This window comes from Pseudorasbora parva, chromosome 21 (genome assembly GCF_024679245.1).
Source record: "Pseudorasbora parva isolate DD20220531a chromosome 21, ASM2467924v1, whole genome shotgun sequence".
NCBI classification, from domain to species: Eukaryota; Metazoa; Chordata; class Actinopteri; order Cypriniformes; family Gobionidae; genus Pseudorasbora; species Pseudorasbora parva.
In genome coordinates, this window is record NC_090192.1 from 26,136,205 (window position 1) to 26,157,548 (window position 21,344).

The window sequence follows — 21,344 nt, forward strand, 5'->3', positions numbered from 1 at the left end:
AAGTATAGACTGGGGTATGCTGCAGAAACCGTCTCAGAAGCCTGCAGTGAATGAAGTACGCGCTGAAGCACGTCTCGCGAGATGTCTATTCGCTCCGCAACTTGGTCAGCAGTCGTTCGTTCCTCCATTTCGCTGCGTCGAAAGTCTCCTCCCCGCAACCGCTAGATTCAGCGATTCCGGACCCAGTCTCTCTCGGACCGTTCTTTAACTTGATCCTACGAACCTGCCAGTACCTCACTGGGTACCGAGAGACAGTTTGGAATAGTCTCAACACGGATTGAGTACGATTTGAAGCGGATGGCGACTCCTTCAGCGAGAATTTAGTAAAAGAAAAGTGCTCGGAAATTTCAGGTAGGTGGGAACTTAAGATGGCGGTGGTGAGAGGAGGGGGGATGCTGGGGAGGAAGTGATAGGAGGGGGAGGAGGGTAAGGGGGTCACTTGTGGGGTTTTTGACATGGCGGGACAAGTTGACTTTCAAGCGGTTGGGTGCTAAAAGTACGGGTTTTGTAAGATTGTATACAGTACGGCCTTTATTGAGCTGACTCGATTTGGATCAACAGAAAAAAAAATATCATTGGACCTACCATCGTATAGTCTTTAAGTGCAAAATATAGAAGTGTACCCAAATCCTTAGCAAGTCAGGTGGGTTCCGGTTTCCATTGTACCGCACACTTTTAAGGGGGATAGCTAGAAAAGGAACTGTCGCCTGTCACTGCGAGTGCAACAATAACCAAGTTGTCATTTTCAGCGTTATACTTTAGCCACCAGTGCGTTTAATGTGTCCTTATTCAAGGCGTTTTTTATATAAAGTTTCATATTAACCAATGCATTGCTATGAGTCATAAAGATAAAGTTAATCCAGTATATTAGTAGGCATGACAGAATTGTTGACTGTAGTGTGCAGCAGTTCAGAGCAAAGAACCGGCTCAGGAATCGACTCTGATTCCTTGTCATCCCCCTTGGAACCCTTACATGCTCTAGTCGAAAACTTCTCTAATAAGGCTAACGTTACATGTAAGCACATTTTGCTGTCTATTATTTTTTCTTGAAAGAAACTTTACATTACATTTACATTTTTCTGTAATGTTAATGTATTAGGAACCTAAACATATTTGTAACTTTGCATACATTGAATAGTACTAAAATGCACTTGTATATATTGTCAATGATTTTACGAAGCTTTTAATAAAATACAAAAATGTTATGAAAAATATAAAGTGCAACTAGTTTGTATGCGTGCTGATCGAACTGTCAAACAATTACGGGACAGTATAATTGTTTATAAAACTCCCACACTAATTAACTAACTTTCTTTCGAAAAGATCCGACTCAAAAGAATGACTTGTTCGCGAATCGGACACCGTTGGTTGACTGGCATTTTTGTTGCGTGACCCCGCGCAGTGACGTCAAGACGTCGTGACTGTAATGGGTGTATAATACATATCCAGTAATATTTTTGTTTATTGACAAGTCTTTAAAAAACATTGATATGAATATAATGATGAGCTATAGTTTATAATTCATCATTGAATAACTTGTGTGTATACTCGCACTCTTTGCCAGAGCACTAACAGTGTGTTCGGCGCGCGCTTGAGAGCTTGATACGGTGTGTGTAACTATTTATATATCTCAATGTGTTTGTCTGAGTCTGATAATTAGATATTAACAGACACCGTCTCACATACTATTGTTCAAAACAGTCAAGGAATACAGCTCCCTGTCATTTAAACGCCAGCAACAAAAAGTAAACGTTATCGTGTCGGCCCCATTGCAACGTCCATAAGCTATTAGCATTCCTAGCTTGCTAAAGGCCCATGTGTGTTCACCCGCCTCATGTATACAGAGCTGCCGGCTGCATTCGTTAACTGTATTCGGTATTACACGTTAACCGTCATTCTATCTTTTGTATTTTATGGGCACTTCTTGAAGAATAGCGCCCGAATAAGCTGTAGGCTAACTCGTCACTAAAGGCTAACTGAACGTAAAACATCTATACTATTGTACTGAATGAGACCGTTTGTCCGGCAATATATGTCCGGCTATACAACAGTTTTTCTTTTTAACTTTTAAGTGACTAGGTGTGTGTTTTAAAAGTTGTGGGCATTTAGTGTTCCTGTTCAAAAACTCTATTGTATTTCGTTTAGTACATTCTTAGTAAAAAGCCGGCTGTTTGAAAAAGAATATTAGCGAGATATACTTAAGCATTTCCTATAATTTTAAAATAGACTACCGTGCGTAACTCTGTATTCAGCCATCTAGAAATGGTAAAAACTATTTTACCTGTGTTTGCCTTTAATTATTTGGCTGCACATTTTAACCACCAACCATGTAGAATATTGTTTGAGGAAATTACTTTGTCTTTCTGGAGCTAGTTCATCTATAATTTTAATTATAAGAAAACACATTTTCTCTCATGTGGCATCATGCACTTGCTGTTTCTTCATGATTATAAATTTGATGTTACACATAAAGAATTGAATTCATGAAATTCACTCCAAATGTTTATCTTTAGACCCTCAGATGCAGCGGTACCCTTGATCTCAGCATCCTGGAAGTGGAAATCACGGAAGAGACTGGTGCTTCATCACATACAGGTATTTATTAAGTTCTTTCTTTTTAGCGTTTTATGCATGCCTACTCAGAAACTGCAGTTGTTGTAGAATTGCACACTAATTAGTTTTATCCAAGAGTCTTGTCACTCATAACATTTTTCTACCCCTTGCTTTTGCTCTCCGCTTTGTTAACACCATGTTTGAATGCTGCTTGAAAAATGTATGCACAAAACACATTTTGTGGAGGAAAACGTCAGCAGATTCCACATAGATTCTCAACATGCGTGTCATGTATTTTTGCATTGTGTAAAGGATTAGTCATGACGCGTCTAATTGTTCTTTCAGGTTCAGTGTGTAACACTGCCGGTTCTGAAGCAGGACAGTCTGGGGAAGAAGCGGTGCAGCAGCGCACCTGTCCGGCAGTGGCTGTGCTGGGTGGCACCTCCACGGCTGCGCAGAATGTGGCCGGGCCACCCCAGCATGCCCTGCAGCCGGTCGCAGCTGCCACTCTACCACCGTCCTCTGTTGACATCGGCTCTGGATCTCAACAACAGAAAGGAGACTCAAAAGCTGAATGTAAAGAACAGACCATCGCTCACGTTCAACGAAACATCCACATCAAGGAGGAGATATTGGCTCTCCAAAGAGGACTTGTTTCAGCTTCTGATAAAAACTCACAAAAGCTTACAGACGCATTGGAGGGTCAGACTCCCTCAGACAAACTTTTTGAGAGCAGGACTGATAGCATTGCGCAAAAACAGGATTTGCTTTACGGGTGTAACACAGAGCAATCAAGCCTTGCATACAGGGAGACCGAAATGGCGGAAGGATCCAGCACAGGCCACTGCCAAGTTTGGAGCCAACACCCTGGAGATGCAGGGGGTGTCTCTGCACCTATTGAGACAGAAATGGGATCCTTGTCTCCAGAGACAATCAAATTGGACTACAAGAACATGTGTGCAAAGCACACACCTGGAGCAAGCCCCTGTGACCCAAGAACAGAAGTCATCCCAGCAGTCTCAAGTGCAGTTAAGACAACAGACCGAGACATTGAACAGCTTCAAACAACTTCCCCTTTTCAGACAAACCAGAGTGCCATCTCATCTGCATTTGGCACTCCACAAGAACACAGTACGACAAATTCAGCTAAGCAGGCTAGTAAACTTGACTCTAAGGAGGCTATGGAAGATGTCACTCAAGATCTGCCTAAAACAAACAAAGAAGGCACCGTTAGTCCGATTAGACAAACCTTGCCAGCTGAGGGAACAAACAAAGGTATTAGTGGAAATTCTCTTTGCTCAGGATATTCATCATCAAAGCAAGGGGGGCAGCACATTACTCCTGGAAATAGCATGCCAAATAACTCCAATAAGGGTGGCTGTTATCCCCCAGAGGACTGCAGTAAAACACAAAGGGCTACACAAAAGACAAGCCCCCTTCCTAAAACATCTGGCATGGCCACCCCGCCTGAGAATACAAAGTGTGTGCAAGAGCTAAGCTCTCAGTATGTACATGTAAGTGAAATGTTTCAGTTGGGTAAAGAGAAAGTCGCTGTTGATGGAGATCTGTGTTGTAACTTGGCTGCTAAAGAAGTATTTCACAACATTTCTGTTGATGAACCAAAGCTGTCTGGGCATGGGCCATGCACTGACAATGTACTGGTCCCCATTGTGAATGAAAGGTCCCAAGTCATGGTTTGCGGCTCTTCTGGTGCGATTTTAAAGCAGAATGACAGTGCCAATCAAATAGAAATATCTATTTCATCAAATCACCAACAGGATAGGAGCATGCTGCTTGCTCACACTGAGAACTGTGTGAATTTAGAGGGGCTTGAATCAGATCAGCCAAATGTGTCTGACTCGATGGTCCAACGAGTACAAGAGTCCATTCCAACAGATCAGAAACTCTCACAAATTCAGATATGTTTGAATGACACACCAGATGTTGTGAATGTGGAAGAGAGGCAGGAAGTGAGGGCAGAGGCTCTCAATGCTGTCAAGGTGAAAGATTTGATTGATGTAGGTATTTTAATGCAGCCAGATTTGGAGGATACATGGCTGGTCGTAAGTGAGATAGACGGACAGTCCGAGCATGCAGAGATGGAGGTCAGCGAGGAGTCTCTGGTGCAGTGCCATGAATCCCAGTCAACTGTTGCTGTATATGAATGCACTGTGCCCTGCTTTACATCAGCTGCCATTCACAGCGAAGTTAAGCTGCTGTTAACTGACAAAAAAGAGGAGGAACCAATGGAAACATTAACGCAAGGCTCACGAGCCCAGAGCAATCTAGGGTCTCATTCTGATACACTCAAAGCCACAGAAAATGTAAGCACCATACCTTCTATGCAAAATGAAGGATCTATAATTGTCAAACAACATGATGATTCAAGTCCCAGTGATCTTGCGAACAAATTGACAGGGTTAACATCCACAGTGTTGGACGCCACACAAGATCAGCAACAATCTGACGTGGAAAACACACAAGGTGTGTCATTAATTTCTTTGTCTTGTGGCACGATTGACCCAAAGCTATTGATCTTAAAGAAGGGTGACAACCCCACCCTTAAGCAACCACCTTCTCTGTCTGCTAGGATCATCTCAACCAATCAGAACTTCCCTGTCCGGGTTGGATCCACCAGTGATGGATTAAATAAAGCTTCAGAGTGCCTTTCTAAAACGGATACAGCTGCATCTCCCACAATAAAGGAGGATGCCACGTTACCTGCTGACCGCCCTGTCTCAAACACTTTCGCTCAGTCCTCTCGGACTGTTTCCACTTACGTACTTTCACAGAACAGGTCTGTGAAAGAAAACGTAAATAAATCAAATAGTTCTGGCAAGATGCTTCAAAATGAATCCTCTGCTAACACTTCATCAGCTTCAGTACAACTCCATAACTCACAAAGCCGCCTTCCTCTTTCTACTGGAGATGTGTGCGGTGCTGTATCCAGTGTTGTCCCGGAGGAGAATCAGTTTAAACCAACATTGGCTGCTACACCATGCCGAGATTCAATGTCTTTGGGAGGTGAATTGGAGTTGGAGCAGCAGCAGTTACCGGACAAACTTTTGTCAACAATGCAAAATGCTCAACACACCGTCCTGGACCCACTTGATGCTTCTGTAGAAGAGAGCAGCGATGGAGAGGTTGACAGCTCTATGGAGGTCCAGAATGATGATAGCAATGCTATGCCCACTCCGGCTGCACATAAGGTAAAAGAAACCAAACTATTTACTGTTATAACATGAACAGTGATGTAGCAGTGATTTCATGTCTAATCTGTTGTAATTTGATGTACATGTTTAGTCTCTATGAAGGCATCAGAGGTAGTCAGCAAAAGTGTATTTTTTTAGCCTGTGTACACAGTCCATAACAGTTTCAAAGCCGTAGTCTGATACTAGTGCACTTCTTGGCTGTACATTAAGCCATGTGTGTTTTCCAGCATGGACAGAGCAGGACAGACAGACAAGGCTTGTTATTGAAGGTAAGAGGTGTCAGGCATCCTTCAAATCTGATCATTGCAAGCTGATGCGATGATCCTGCTTCTTCCAACTAGTGGTGGACCGATATAGGTTTTGCAATGGCCAATATATAATTTTGGTACGTACCATTTAAGCTAATACAATTTAACTAATACGCTGACCTTAAAGTGAACACTTATTTTGCCAAATATTTAAATTCACAAAAAGGAGAAAAGTTAAATCTGCTTTCAAACAGCCAAGCTGGTATGGTTTCTGACTGATGCCAGAAATCTCAAAATGGCCAGGTAATTGACCTGGAATATATATCGGTCTGTCACTGCTTCAACTCAATAGTTTTAATTTATACTTTTTTTCCAAGTATAACCTGAAAGGAAAATAGAGCTGAGTGTATAAAACATCCAGTGTAGCATGTATTATTTAGAAATGAGTAGAGAGGTTGTAAGATGTTTGCTCACCAAAATGTCCTTGTAGACTTAACTGTTTTTATAAAGCACTTTTATCTCTTCTTGGGCACTCTATCTCTCCTTTGTACTTTACACTGAATAATATTGTGCAGTTACACAGTCAGATACACTGTTTTATTTGTCTGTTTCAAGGTTTGCCAGTGGATTGCGGGCAAGGTTACAGCACCCTCTACTCCTTCCTCCTCCCCTGTTCCATGTCCATCTCCATCTCCCTCATCTGCTGACTGGATGCGTTCTCAGACAGGCAGAACCTCACCTGTACACAGCTCTCATGGCAAAAACATGCCCTCCACTTCCTCCCAGGGTTCTGGTGGCTGTTCTCAGTCAGAGCAAACCACCCCGAAATCCACCCCGAAGCACACTGACATGGCAGAACTGGCAAAACATGTGAGAGAAGGACAAATTACATAATTTACTGACTGAAATAGTGGTTGATGTTAATAAGTGGACTTTATTCTGTTGTTTATTGTTGTTTTTTTAAAAACAGGAAGCAGAAATAGAACATCGAACCCTTGCACTAAAACGTGAAGGTTTCTGGTCCCTAAAACGTCTGTCTCGTTTAACCGAACCTGTACGGCCCAAAGTTCAATGGGATTACCTCTGTGAGGAAATGCAGTGGCTCTCTGCAGACTTTGCACAAGAGAGGCGATGGAAAAGAGGAGTGGCCCGAAAGGTAAACGTTACATTCAGGCTATCCTTTTTGAAACGTGCTGTTTCAGGGCTCTAGACTGCAAATGTGACCATTTTTTGATGATGTGTCAGTTAATTTATCATGGTCACATTGCGAGTGCATAATGTTCAGGTTGTTTTGGTACCCGGTTGGCACATGTTCTCCATTAACCCTTTAACATATACGGTCACCCTGGTGTGATTAGAACATTCAGTGCGTCACGTCATCAACTTCTAAATTCAAAGTGCTTTTGCATTTTGGCTGACGCTGAGCCTGAGAAAGACTCAGCACTTTTCATATATAACAACTATTCAGTGTTTTCAACCACATTAGGTTTATTTTAGGTTTCAGACATTTAAATACACATAAATACTAGCAAAACAATACATTTACAGTTTGTAAAATACATACTGATGTTTATGGAAGCAGCAATAACAATCTATCCAAATTTAATTTAAGGTGTTTTTTAGGGGTGACCCCTAATAGTCGCAGATTCGATGCATCAATATGCAGGACCGGATTCGACCACTGATCTCATGGTCGAATCTTCACGGGTGTTATGAAACAAGGATCAGACCAGTTTGGCAATATGGGGGTGCTCAATATTAGTGTTATAAAGACGTGTCGTGTCGCGGCGCTGAGTGATCGCCCCTTTAAGGGCGCTGAGCTTCGCACCGGAAGTTCGCGTCTTTAAAATTCGAACACATATACACCGACGGCGGCATTCGACACCTGTCTGCGTCGATTAAATGTATATTTCCCTCAAATCGTGAATGTACTGATTTCACCCTGTGCTACAAGATACACTCATCGTGCAGCTCTTCTGTCAGAAGTCGATTGAAAATTGAGCACGCACCCGGCGCATATATAATGTATCTATAATGTGTATAGATAACGTTACCTGAGACACGGCGCTGAGCTTCAGTCCGGTGTGCGACCGCCTTCAGGCACAATCGGCTTGAGAACGTGCATATAAACGCACTCAAAGTGTTCTTTTCCTCTCTAGGCAGGTATTTTTTTAGGTTTATTTATCAAAATGTTCTTTTATATATTTGTGTGATATTCTGTGTTTCGATCACGGATTTTAAATGTTATGAGAGAACGGTTAATTTACGAATGTGTAGTGTAGCCTAGTTTTGATCACTTTATTAAAAGTGGTGGCTGTGTGCCGTGTGTAAAGTAAAATAAAAATAGTCTTAGCCTCCTACTGACTAGTGTCCTGCCTTTCCCAACCCCTTTATACCGTTTTTTTTTTTTTCCAGTCTATGGTTTAACGTTACACACACACAGATGATTCGACTATCGGTCGAGATTAGAAAATTCTGATTCGAATGTGTAAATCCTTAGTCGGGGACACCCCTAGTGTTTTTATCATATCAGATACACCTTTTGTAGTAACTATAAAGTTTACTCTTTTCTTCTCTGATTTCACTGGCCACTTTTATGTTTTTTGGGAGAAGTGGATGAATGTACATGTTGTAAATCTGACAGATCCGATTCTCTGAAATGCGGCACAAACTAAAATTAACTAAAGGAATGAACTGAAAATAACAGTTTGACAGTGTAGCCATGAATGACAGTGCGGCCGTGCGCATTTTACTGTTGGTAATCAGCGCCAATTCAGGGGCGGGTTGCTTAAATGGTGGGTTCATTAGCCGATTATGCTTAATGTAAAGCACAACAACAAAGCAACTCTTGTTCGGCTCACTGTATTGAGCAGTCACATTCAGTTTATAACTGTAGTGTCTGGGGCTGTCACTTTTGTAAAGTAAAAAAATAAAAATAATTCCTGTTTGATTTTTGAGACAAGTGTTCATTGACTCAATTCTAAAGTCTAGTAGGAACCGTCAGCAGGCGCAGCACTCATGCTCTGCTCATGCACTGTTGTCATGACACCTAAGATTAGCGCACACGCAACATTTTGAGAAATCAGGCTCAATAGAAACAAACGCGACTCGTCTTTTCTATAAGATATATGATAAGAAATAATACAATACTAATAATAAAACCTCCTGAAGTGAATATTGTGTACCGGTTTTCACGACAACAGTGCGTGAGCATTAGTGCCGCGGTTGACAGTTCGTACTAGTGGAACGCACACAGAGTAACGGCTGAGCTCAGTGTTTTGACTGAATAATAGTTTATTTTGCGCAAAACCTTATATTATGCCTCCTGGACACTTTCCATATGTGGTGTGCGTCTCACTGTATCATTGCATCATACTATTGTATAAAATTTGTAATGTTTTAGCCTCGTCGCTATCCACTGCCATTATAAGAAGAAGGGAGTGCAGGACTATTTTTAAAATTTCTCCTTTTGAGGTCCAAAAGTGATAGAAGGACATAGGGCATTGAATCAACAGCAAGTTGAGTAAAACAAATCCTACTACTAGAAAAAAAGCTTTAGTTGGGGCAGCCCTATAGCCATTTATTTCAGATAGACCTATATTTGATCCAGCCTGTCACAAAGGGCATTTCGGGTTGAGCGCACGGCGCTGAGCGGAACAAGCTTCAGAAATGAATGGAATATTGAGAAAAGTGCACTCCATTCTGAAGGAAATAGCGTAATACTGCTCATTTTTTCTATGCACACAGCAATTGTCACAATATGACCTCATGTACGTTTTAAAAACATAAGTCAACATAAATAATACCTGTTAATAACTTTTTTTTAAAAATTCATTTAAAAAGAATAGTGTGCATATTTGGTTAAAATCGATTCCCTATTTTCGTTTTCGTACTTTCTGTTTTAGTAGTGTCTGTTCTCTAAATGAACTTAATTATTTATGACTATAAAAAAATGTAAACTTAAGCGGGGTGCACACTGTGCGATTTTGGCCACGATTTGGCCGTCTGGGACAAATTTAGCAAATCCTAAAAGATTCCTCTGATCCTAGGCTAAAATCTGACGTCTTTGGTCGTTAGTTTGACATGTTCACCGGCAGCCGATTAATGAGCGCTGCGATCAGATTTTACCTCAGACGAAATTCTGGCAGTGTCAGAAGATTTGGCACAGAATCCTGCAGTGTGACTTCTCCTACGACGACAGTCAAATATCTCCGATCTTCAAGACAAACTATGACCAAAACGAGTGCTAGAGATTTCTTTGTAGCCAGCATTTCAGCCCCGCGTGTAACGCAGCTCACTGTTACCGAACGCGTCATTCATTGATGATATGAACTCCGGACGAGTTTTCTTGCGCGCGTCCGTTTTTAGCGCGCCTTCACTATCGTGCAGTCTGACATTAATGTCAACTGAGATCTTACAGTGTGACATGGCGATCATGTTCGTACAGTCTGACAAGGGACATTCGCAAAGGATTTTGAAAAATCGCACAGTGTGCAGGACCCTTAAGTTGGGGACGGTGCCTCAATGGGCATGGTGTTGTGCCTGAACCAGAGCATGTGCCCCCACCATTGTTTAGTTTTTTTTGATAGTAATAAAATATTCCGCTTCTATGCCAGCGCGCTCCACTCAATCGCACTCACAGTTAAAACGGCATACTCTGAAATACTGCTCTGACATGAAATTTCCCTGTATTGCTATTAATGTTATTATTTCGTAGCAATTTAACTTAATTTGGGGCTAGTTCAACTCCCATGACTACATTAGTGCTACTCAATGTCGCCCGTGTCACCAGCCTCCTGTGGTTTAACAGGTGCTCTGCTCTAATCTTTAACTACAGGCAATAATTTCAGCACCCCGAACAATAAAATTCGACGACGATGATTGGCGAAATATAAACTTTTTTTACGTAGCAACCGGAGAACCATTGGCTTGAATTACAGCACTGTAGGGCTGAGCGAGCCCCGGGATGACAGTCTATTGGCTACTGCACCAACATGATCAACGTAACGACGTTGAAAGTGAATGCAAGTATCAGAGTGAGTTCTAAACACATTCTAAAGTAAAACCATTATTATCATATAATTAACACACATTAGGTTTCAAAATGAGTGATTGTTAAAAAATTATAATAAAAATAAAAACAGGCAAGCAGGTCGGCCGAAGGTCAGCAGCGAGCATGGGCGAGCCACTGCTGATGTTATGTATGTTGATTATAAAAGGTGAACAGCATGAGTAAGATAGGACACATCATAAGATGCACAATATGTCGGGAGACATGTAGTGGGTCAGTAATTATTTTGACCACTTTATTAAGTTTTGTTTTGTAGAAAGACTCTCTTTAAAGTGAATTATTCTGAAGATGTAAAACTCTTTTTCAGGTAGTACGGATGGTGATGCGCCACCATGAGGAGCTGAGGCAGAAGGAAGAGAGAGCGAAACGTGAGGAGCAGGCCAAACTGAGGAGAGTTGCTTCTTCTATTGCCAAGGAGGTCCGTGCCTTCTGGAGCAGCGTTGAGAAGGTGACTTTCAGTGTTTTTGTTTTTTTGGACAAAATCTCTATTGTACTAAAAGGCTATAAATAATTCACACTTTAACTGTTTCCTGCCCATTGCTGTACACAGGTGGTCCAGTATAAACAGCAGTCCAGACTGGAGGAGAAGCGGAAGAAGGCCCTAGATCTCCAGCTGGATTTCATTGTGGGTCAGACAGAGCGTTACTCTGACTTGTTAAGTCAGTCCCTGCATGCCACTCCTGTACACAGTTCAGACACTGCAGCTGTCTCCAAACAATCACAGCTGAATGCTGTTGATGAGGATGGTGAGGACTGACTTTTGTTTTACTATGTTGTTGTTCAAATCAAGTGCCTTAGAAGTGAAAAAATGTGAAAAGTCAACTAAACATTCAACGAAAAGTGCCTTAGTGAATCAAAGTTGTATTAGTCGGTTAGTCGCAGAAAAATAATACAGTACAGGTACAGTTACGGGTCCTTGTGGTAATTACAGTATGACTATTTAGGGCAGGAAATCCAAACGCTCACCTATCATCTATCAGCATAAAAATGGCTTATTTGAAACATGTAAGTAGTAGCAACTTTACTTTCCAATCGTTTTAACGTTAACCTAGGTGAATATGCACTATTATTATGCGCACATCCAGGTTTGTGTGCAGAGATCGTAAGATAAAGTATTAGCATTTACTGCATGACATGGTGGTGTCGGTGGGATCACTTGCATTTTTTGTCTGAGAACAGCAGAAACAACTTAAAATGCTCTGTTATTTTTGGTCATACAGATAAGAGTAATACATAATTCGAAACCTCATAAGGGTCTACTTTTATTTATGTAAACTCAATAACAACAAAACATTGTGCTTCTGTAAAGTTCAAATTGGTGCATACAATTTTTGAAAACAAATAGTCTTTAGTTATATAAAAGATAATTTTATGTTAAAAGTATTTGGACACTTGCATAAAATGTATTTGTGTTGTCATTGCTATATATAAAAAAAATCTAAAAGTGTATTATGCTTAGGTTATGCTAAATTAAATTTGTTTAGTGGATGTATGAAGTCAGTTCCATAGAGAGACTGATAGAGTTTAAATTAAGTCTTAATTTTTAACTGTATCTAATGTTCCTTTCAAAACCTACCAAACATTGTATTTCTTTATTATATTAAGCTTGTGCTATTTTGGTTTGATATGTTATGTAATGCAATGGTATTTAAATTCTGTGGTGCCACAGTACACATAAAGATTGTATTTCAATACATTTAGTGAATTAAAAATCAGCGTATGTGAGTGTTTTATGTCCAGTAGAGTTTGATATGTTTTTGACCATAATTCAAAAAATTCTTGTTTACACTAAATAAAAGGTTGGATGTCTAAACTGTCCCTTACCTGTTGCAGATAGAGACTTTGAGCCACCTTGTGAGGAGGAGGATGATGAAGAGACCATAGAGGTAGAGGAGCAGCAAGAGGGGAATGATGAGGAGACACAAAGGCGAGAGATAGAGTTACTGAGGGAGGAGGGCACTCTGCCTCTTGACCAGCTACTCAGTACTTTAACTCTTCCCCAGGTACAGCAATCTCCCAAGATCAACTCAAATACTCATTGGTCACTGTAGTTAAATGCGGGTTAAGTGCTGTTATCACCTCCAAAACCTGTGAATGTTTATGTAGCCATTGACTCTTAGTAAGAATTCACTGATTAATGTGGTCCATCAATGTTCACATAATCAGTATGACATAAAAAAAAATTCTTCCGTTTTCACATATTTAATTCAATAGACTTATTTTTCCTTGCACAGGTTGTTGAATCAGAAGAGCCCTCTGATGTTTCAACTACAGTTGAAGATGAAGACAAAGAATTCAGTGCCAATGAAGAAGATGGTTAGTAGAGTTTTATTTAGATAGACACTTAACTTGGGTATCCAATTGATTTGAACAGAAATATATGACTTAACTTATTATATGCTTCACTTCAGCGGAAGATGAAGAAGAGACCATTTCAGCCCAGGAAGTTATTGAAGGAACGGGAGATCATGCAGAGGAACTAGATGACCTTGCTAGAGAGGGTGAATGAAATACTAAAATATCCTTAAGTGTACCAGTGTTATTTTATATACACACTACTGGTCAAAAGTTTCGGGTCTGTATGATTTTTTTGTTTTTGAAATAAGTCTCTCATTCTCACCAGTGCTGCATTTATCTGATCCAAAATACAGTAATAATGTGAAACAGTATTACAATTTGAAACTGTTTTCTATTTTGATACATTTTAAAATGGAATGTATTCCTTTGTTTTGACAGCCATTACTCCAGTCTTCAGTGTCTCATGATCCTTTAGAAATTATTCTAAATCAGTGCTCAAAACAGATGTGCTACTAAATATTTTTGGTGGAAACTGGTATATTTGTTTCAGTATTCTTTGAATAGCAAGTTCAAATGCAGTTATTTGAAATATAAATATTTTGAAACATAAATATCTTTACTTTCCTTTATTTTATCAATTTGAATATCAGTATTAATTTCTTAAATAATAATAATAATCATACAGACCCCAAAATTTGAATAATAAAACATGTAATAAGTCATTTATTGGTCATGTCGTCACTTGTGGTTTCTTTATTTAACAGGGGAGATGAGCATGGAAGAGCTCTTAGAGAAGTACAGAGGAGCATATGCCTCTGATTTTGAGGAGCCTTCAGCATCACCAGATTCCTCTGACGAATCAGAGGGAACTGAGGAGGAGGCAGAGGAAGAGACAGAAGGAGAGGACAGTGCTGATGATAGTGGCTCATCCTCAGGTGAGTTGACATTTGTGGTGATGGAATTACTGAATCTTGTGAATTGATGTATGAATTGACTTAAATACTGCACATCTTCAAATTTTCCCATTGTGATCCACTCAATATTCAGTTTCCCAAGCGGCTGTAGACAGTGACGAAGAAGTGGAGGATGTTCAGGAGAGTGATGATGATGAGGAGGAGGAGGATGAGGAAGATGATGATGATGATGATGGCGGAGAGGGAATGGAAGTTCTGCTGAGAGAGGGAGATCATAGTCCTACTGTAACAACATCTCCCCGACCTAAGAAAGAAATCAGCCACATTGCTGCTACTGCTGAGAGCCTTCAACCTAAGGGATATACACTGGCCACAACAAAGGTAGCAACACAAAGCCTCAGAAACAGTGGCTGAAGAACCCTTAGATTTTTTTTGTCATTAACTGCAGTTTTTTGGTTTCTTTTTAATACCAGGTCAAAACACCGATTCCATTCCTGCTTCATGGTACTTTGCGTGAGTACCAGCACATTGGACTGGACTGGTTGGTCACCATGAATGAGAAGAAACTCAATGGCATACTTGCTGATGAAATGGGGCTTGGCAAAACTATCCAAACCATTGCTCTGTTAGCTCATCTAGCTTGTGTAAAGGGTAAAAAGTCCACATAAATACATTATTTTCCTATGATGTGTGTTGAAAATGTAGTGGATATATGCAGTGCGATTAAAATTTAAAAACTTACAGGTAACTGGGGTCCACACCTGATCATTGTGCCCACCAGTGTAATGCTCAACTGGGAGATGGAGTTGAAGCGTTGGTGCCCAGGTTTCAAAATCCTTACCTACTATGGCAGCCAGAAGGAGCGCAAACTCAAACGACAAGTAATGAATACAATAATCAGCATATTTATTAGAAATCTTCTAAGATCTTTTAAAAAACACTTTAGCAAAACTCTCTAAAGCAATTATTGTGTTCATTTAGTCTTTTAATCCTTGTGATTTTTGAATTTTGATTTTTTCCCCTTTTATTATTTCTCAGGGCTGGACCAAACCCAATGCTTTTCACGTTTGCATCACCTCATATAAGCTAGTACTGCAAGATCATCAGGCATTTAGACGCAAGTCTTGGAGGTACCTCATTTTGGATGAAGCCCAGAACATCAAGAACTTTAAGTCCCAGCGCTGGCAAAGCTTGCTCAACTTCAACAGGTATTTGCATGCACTTGATATTTAATCGCTACAGTTTCCATTCTAACTTTCTTTTTTTTCTTTTTTGTTTTACATTTTGTGTGCAAATCACATCTAATTATGGCAATGTAATGAGTTCATTTACAATTTTTCCTCTCAATTCTCGTCTTTCATGCAGTCAGAGGCGATTGCTGCTCACAGGTACCCCTCTCCAGAACAGTCTAATGGAGCTTTGGTCTCTTATGCACTTCCTCATGCCGCACGTTTTCCAGTCCCATCGTGAGTTCAAGGAGTGGTTCTCAAACCCGCTCACTGGCATGATTGAAGGTAGCCAGGAGTACAATGAGGGCTTGGTCAAACGACTTCACAAGGTAGTACCAGTTTATGAATTGTGGAGGATATTTTATTTGATCTATTGCATTTATGAATGTAGCACAAACATGGTTCCTATGTTTCTCTTATGAACATGTTTCTCTTGTGCCAGTGTTTATTTGTAATATTATAGGGAAGCATTTGGCTTTATATAAGCTTCCTTCATCTCCCTCTCTTTTTTATATAGGTGTTACGACCCTTTCTGTTGCGAAGAATAAAAGCAGATGTGGAGAAACAAATGCCCAAAAAATATGAACATGTTGTACGCTGTCGACTCTCCAAAAGACAGCGTTTTCTCTATGATGACTTCATGGCCCAGGCCTCGTGAGTAATCAGGGCAAGCAGAAATGGGTGGGATTGAGGAAGAAAAAAAACATTGAAGATAATTTCCAAGCTCAGGCCTTTGATGATAATTAATTGATTAATTTTGTTCATACTTCATGGAAGAGTATTTTTTCTTATTGTTTGTCTTTTTCTTTTTTTTTGCTTATTTATTCCCAGGACACGAGAGACTTTAGCCAGTGGTCATTTCATGTCTGTGATCAACATCCTGATGCAGCTGCGGAAAGTGTGTAATCACCCTAACCTGTTTGATCCAAGGCCTATACAATCTCCATTCATCACAAGGGCCATCATCTATTCTACCGCTTCACTGGTTCAGCGGGCTCTTGAGACCTCACCATTTGAGGTAAATGGTAGAAGACTAAGAATTACTAAACCTTCACTTGCCCTGCTGAGTTTAGCTCCCACCTGCCCCAACACACTTAAATCAAAGTTTATAGTAATTCTGAAGATGGTGGTTATGTTCAAAATCAAACTCTATACCCTAATATAGTGCACCCTTTGAGGGGACAGCCATTTGTAGTGCTGTCTGAAACCATTGTCAATCTAACAATCTCAATAGCTAGCCACTAGAGAATACCCATGCACTGTGAGTGTTGCACCAAATTAATGTCTTATCGGATGCTGTCCGTAGCATTTCTAAGGCACAGTGTCACTCACTCGCTTTGATCCACTCCTTCAGTGGATTGTATTGGTAGAAAAATGTAGGCTATAGTGAATGAGGGAATATGGGAGATTTTTGAATATAGCTTTGACTAGCTGGTTCTGGTGTGTTTAATAAGAATTTGAGCTAAACTCTGCAGTATGGTGGAGCAGGACACCTTTGATCTGAACCCTTTATTATTTTCTTCTATTTGAGGATAGGATCTAAAGGACATCTACTTCATCAGTTTCTACACATGCCCTTGTTCAGAAATGTATGCTTGTATGTTTCTTTTTTCTTTTCCGCACCCTCAGTCAAATTTAATTAAATTACATTCTTTTCAAAGCGCTGTGACTTGTCCATTTTTGACCTGGTTGGCCTGGAGCAGCGTGTGTCTAGATACCAGGCAGATGTTTTTCTGCCTCAGAGGAAAGTGACACATCAGCTTATTCAGGAAATCATGGAGTCCCCTGATCCTCCTCCCAGACCAAAGCCTGTTCGCATGAAGGTCAACAGGTATGTTGTTCAAAATAATTAATCACACAATTCTCATACATATGTTTGAGTTAAATAAATTGTTTTTTTTGTAATTTAAGACTTGATTTTGGTTGTCTTTTAATAAAGTTTTGGCATGTGCTTTCTTCTCTTCAGGATGCTCCAGCCTCTTCCCAAGTCTGATGGTCGTTCAGCAGCCATCAGCCCTCGCTCTGCGTGTCCTACCAGCACCACAGTTCAGACTCCAAAGCCACTAATCACAGAGGTCACCCCTTCCCAAGCTCCCTCCCAGCCAGCACCTCAAGGTCAGCTCAAGTGGCTAAGCTTCACGTACTGATCAGAAAGTGTCGTTCATATAATGGTGTAATCAGGAAGAGAAAAACTTTTTACTCTCATTTCAGTTTGTCCTGTTACTCCTGTCACTACTCCAAGAGCTCCAGTGACTCCTAGTAGCGTCCCTTCTGCACCTGCAGTCAGGCCGCCAGCCCCCCAGCCTGTAACAATACGTCCCTCAGCACCCTCCAGCCTCACAACTGTGTCCGCTCCCCCTCAACCACCAAGCAATATAATGACTCAGAGGGTCCTGCTCAGTCCAGATATGCAAGCTCGTTTGCCATGTAAGTTAATTACGTCACACATATTTCATTTGATTGTTTGTCATCATGAAACAATAGCAGCACATACATTATTAAATTATTTGAATTTATATCTCACATGTACAGCCGGTGAAGTTGTGAGTATCGCTCAGCTGGCCTCCCTGGCAGGCCGACCAGTGTCGTCCTCTCAGGGCAGTAAACCGGTAACCTTTCAGCTACAGGGCAACAAGCTTACACTCTCTGGGACTCCACTTCACCAGGTCCCTGTTCCTCAGCCAAGACCCATTCAAGGTATCCACTGTCTTCCACAAAAACAGACAAATAATCTGCTTGTGGAAATAAACTGCCTGCTTTGGATAGGTTTCGCTTTTCCTGCACGCCTTCAAGGGTTAGTTTACCAAAATAGGAAAATTGTCATTAATTACTCACCCCTACCCGTAAGACCTTCGTTGTTTTTCGGAACACAATTTAAGATATTTTCGATGGATTCCAAGAGCTTCCTGATCCCTCCATAGACGGCTATTTTATTATCACTTCCAAGGTCCAGAAATGTAGTAAAACATCGTTAAAATAGCCCATATGACTCCAGTGGTTCAACTTTAACTTTATGAAGCAACAAGAACACCTTCTGTGCTCAAAAAACAAACAAAAATAAAAACTTTATTCAACAATTTCTTCAGTGTCTCCTACGCCGTTTACAGTAAATACAGTGCAGTTCTGAGTTACGTCAGCGCTACGCCAGCATGCCGGCTTACCACTGGCCGATGCTGTTCATATGAGCACCACGACGCGTGTGTGATGCTGACTCAATAGCTGACCAACATAAACTGTGTAGGAGACGGACACAGACCTGAAGAAATTGTTGAAGTGGTTATTTTTGTTACATAAAATGACTGTTGAACCACTGGAGTCATATGGACTATTTTAATTATGTTTATACTACCTTTCTGGGCCATGAAAGTGTTCATTTAAATCTTCTCGGATTTCATCAAAAAGGTCTTAATTTGTGATCTGAAGATAAACGGAGGCCTTACGGGTTGGGAACGACATGAGGGTGAGTAATTATTTAACCCCTTAAAGCATTTTCATTTTTGGGTGAACTAACCCTTTCAGTCTTTCTGTCAGTGTTTGGTGTAGTCTATAGCCTAACACTTTCTTCTGTGGTTGTGCCCTTTAGGAAATGTAATGCATCTGGTTTCCAGTAGTGGGCAGCACCACCTTATTAGTCAGCCAGCTCAGGTGGCAGTTCTTCACACAGTTAGTCAGACAGGTAGCAGCTCAGCAAATCCCCACTCAGCCAGCACAACCCCAACCTGCTCTGGACTAGCATTACCTTTCACCGCTACTCAAGGTACTGGTGCTGTCCTTGAGTTCATCGTTGTTTGGGTACAGCCTTTATCCTGGGTACCAAACTACCTGTTACTCAGCAGAGCATGTGCATGGGTTGTCTGTCACTGGTTGTTTTTCTTCTAACTGCATGTGACAGCTTATTTGGATGGTTTGTTGGCTTACTCAATAACAAAGATAAATGCAAACAGCACTGCAAATATTAAGTCAGATGTTGTAGATGGTATGTGAGGTTTGAAATGGTTTGTTTTGTTTTTCATTTTTATTTACTTGTTGATTATTTTATGAAGTGAGTGGATTTAACTATTCTCATTTCAGAATTTTTCATTATCATTATTATAATTTTTTATTCTGTTCCTTTAAGTCTAATGTAAAATTGTAATTATCAATTCTTATATAGAGTTAAACGACTAAAGTTAAGCGACTGAATGGTAGTACTAACTGCACTACCATTCAGTGTGGGGTTAATTTTTTTTTTTTTTTTTTTTTAGATAAATTTGTATTTTATTCAGCAAGGATATATTCAACTTATAAAGTGCCATTAAAGACATTTAGAATGTTACAAAGGATTTTTATTTTTAACTTTTTTATTCATCATAAAATGTGAATGTTTCCACACATTAAGATGACGTTTTTCAACACTGATAAGTATAAGAAATGTTTCGATATATTGAGCATATTAGAAGGATTTCTGAATCCTGTAGTCTATTGTAATGGATACTGAAAATTCAGCTTTGCCATCAAAGTAATCAATTACATTTCAAAATATATTAAAATACAATTCTTTTATATATTTTTTTTTATTATTTAAAAAATATAAATATATAATAAATTCTACGGTTCCCTAAACTTCTGAACAGGAGAGTATTTGATAATGCAAGGCTGATATTTTAATGATAGCTCTGCTACTGTAATCTATAGTCTGGTGCCCAGTCTAACTGAACTTTTCTTTCCAGGTGAAAAACTTTTGTAGTTACTAAACTCTCTCCCTCTCTCTATTTTTATTTCCAGTACCAACATCCATGGTAAGTGGACCCGGAATTGTAAAGATTGTTGTACGACAGGCACCAAGTAAAGATGGAGGGTCAATCCCTACTCTGGCCGTGCCTCCCTCTCCTCGTCCTGCTCCTCCTCAGTCAGTCACTCTTCACCCACATGGCACTCCAAGCCCTGTTCTTAGAGCAGCCGCTGCTTCACAGCCTCCACACCGGCCTCCGGTTTATGCTGCTCCACCCCGTACTGTCCCTTCTGCCCAGACTCCACCCACTCGTCCTGTGTTGAGAGTAGTACAGGGACCAGCAGCACCACCACCACCACCACCACCAGCCCCTGAACCACCAGGTATGTTAAGCCCAGATGTGGTTTTGAGATTTTTCTTGAGAAGTTTGAACAATATATTAAGGAAAAAAGATTACCGAGTAGAATAATTGCATTCAATGCTCTGTGTATTTCAGTTACGAAGGCAAATACATCCTCAGTTCGTGAGGACAGTAATAATGATGTGATAACTTTGCGCATGAGCACTCCTAAGCCTGCATCCTCATCTCAGAGCAGTGGGTTAACATCTCCGCGTCCCCGCATTCAGCCACCGCCTCCACCACGTTCCCCCTTCTACCTGGTAAAAAATAACATAACACTGCTTCTACTTTAAAACTTACTTTAAAGGGATACTCCACCGACTTTTCATATTAAAAGATGTTATTCCCTTAACTAAGACGAGTTGATACATACCTCTCTTGTCTCAGTGCATGCACTTAATCGCTATGACGCGTGGTGACTTTGATAGCGCTTAGCCCACTAAGCCCAGTTAATTCATTAGGTACCAAACAGAGATCAAGTTAGAAGCAATCAAACACCATGTTTTCCCTATTTAAATACAGTTACACAAATAGTTTAACATACTTCGAATCGGCGCAGTAAAAAGTCACACCTAAAAAAATCCTAAAAAAACACCTAAAAAATTTCCAAACAGATCTCTGTTTGGTACCTAATGAATGAACTGGGCTTAGTGGACTAAGCTAAGTGCTATCAAAATGACCACAAAAAAAACGTTGGAGTTTCCCTTT

The 21,344-nt window shown here is 40.4% G+C and overlaps 1 protein-coding gene across 3 annotated transcripts in view; it reads left to right on the top strand.

Annotated features, from left to right (window-relative positions):
• Positions 1-95: 95 nt before the first annotated feature.
• srcap (Snf2-related CREBBP activator protein) overlaps positions 96-21,344 on the top strand; it is a 29,667-nt gene continuing 8,418 nt past the window's right edge. Inside the window, exons 1-26 of one of the 3 annotated variants that reach the window (XM_067430034.1) lie at positions 96-351; positions 2,514-2,595; positions 2,899-5,762; positions 5,993-6,034; positions 6,629-6,883; positions 6,984-7,169; positions 11,392-11,532; positions 11,635-11,830; positions 12,918-13,087; positions 13,319-13,400; positions 13,496-13,585; positions 14,147-14,317; positions 14,430-14,677; positions 14,770-14,947; positions 15,041-15,177; positions 15,335-15,504; positions 15,662-15,854; positions 16,043-16,179; positions 16,357-16,543; positions 17,187-17,356; positions 17,492-17,640; positions 17,737-17,952; positions 18,058-18,222; positions 19,109-19,282; positions 20,290-20,619; positions 20,733-20,896. In XM_067430034.1, coding sequence (XP_067286135.1) covers positions 3,372-5,762; positions 5,993-6,034; positions 6,629-6,883; positions 6,984-7,169; positions 11,392-11,532; positions 11,635-11,830; positions 12,918-13,087; positions 13,319-13,400; positions 13,496-13,585; positions 14,147-14,317; positions 14,430-14,677; positions 14,770-14,947; positions 15,041-15,177; positions 15,335-15,504; positions 15,662-15,854; positions 16,043-16,179; positions 16,357-16,543; positions 17,187-17,356; positions 17,492-17,640; positions 17,737-17,952; positions 18,058-18,222; positions 19,109-19,282; positions 20,290-20,619; positions 20,733-20,896 — 6,342 coding nt within the window. In that variant the 5' untranslated portion in view covers positions 96-351; positions 2,514-2,595; positions 2,899-3,371. The remainder of the gene's footprint in view (positions 352-2,513; positions 2,596-2,898; positions 5,763-5,992; positions 6,035-6,628; positions 6,884-6,983; positions 7,170-11,391; positions 11,533-11,634; positions 11,831-12,917; positions 13,088-13,318; positions 13,401-13,495; positions 13,586-14,146; positions 14,318-14,429; positions 14,678-14,769; positions 14,948-15,040; positions 15,178-15,334; positions 15,505-15,661; positions 15,855-16,042; positions 16,180-16,356; positions 16,544-17,186; positions 17,357-17,491; positions 17,641-17,736; positions 17,953-18,057; positions 18,223-19,108; positions 19,283-20,289; positions 20,620-20,732; positions 20,897-21,344) is intronic. The other 2 variants (XM_067430036.1, XM_067430035.1) reach the window with 2 other exon arrangements.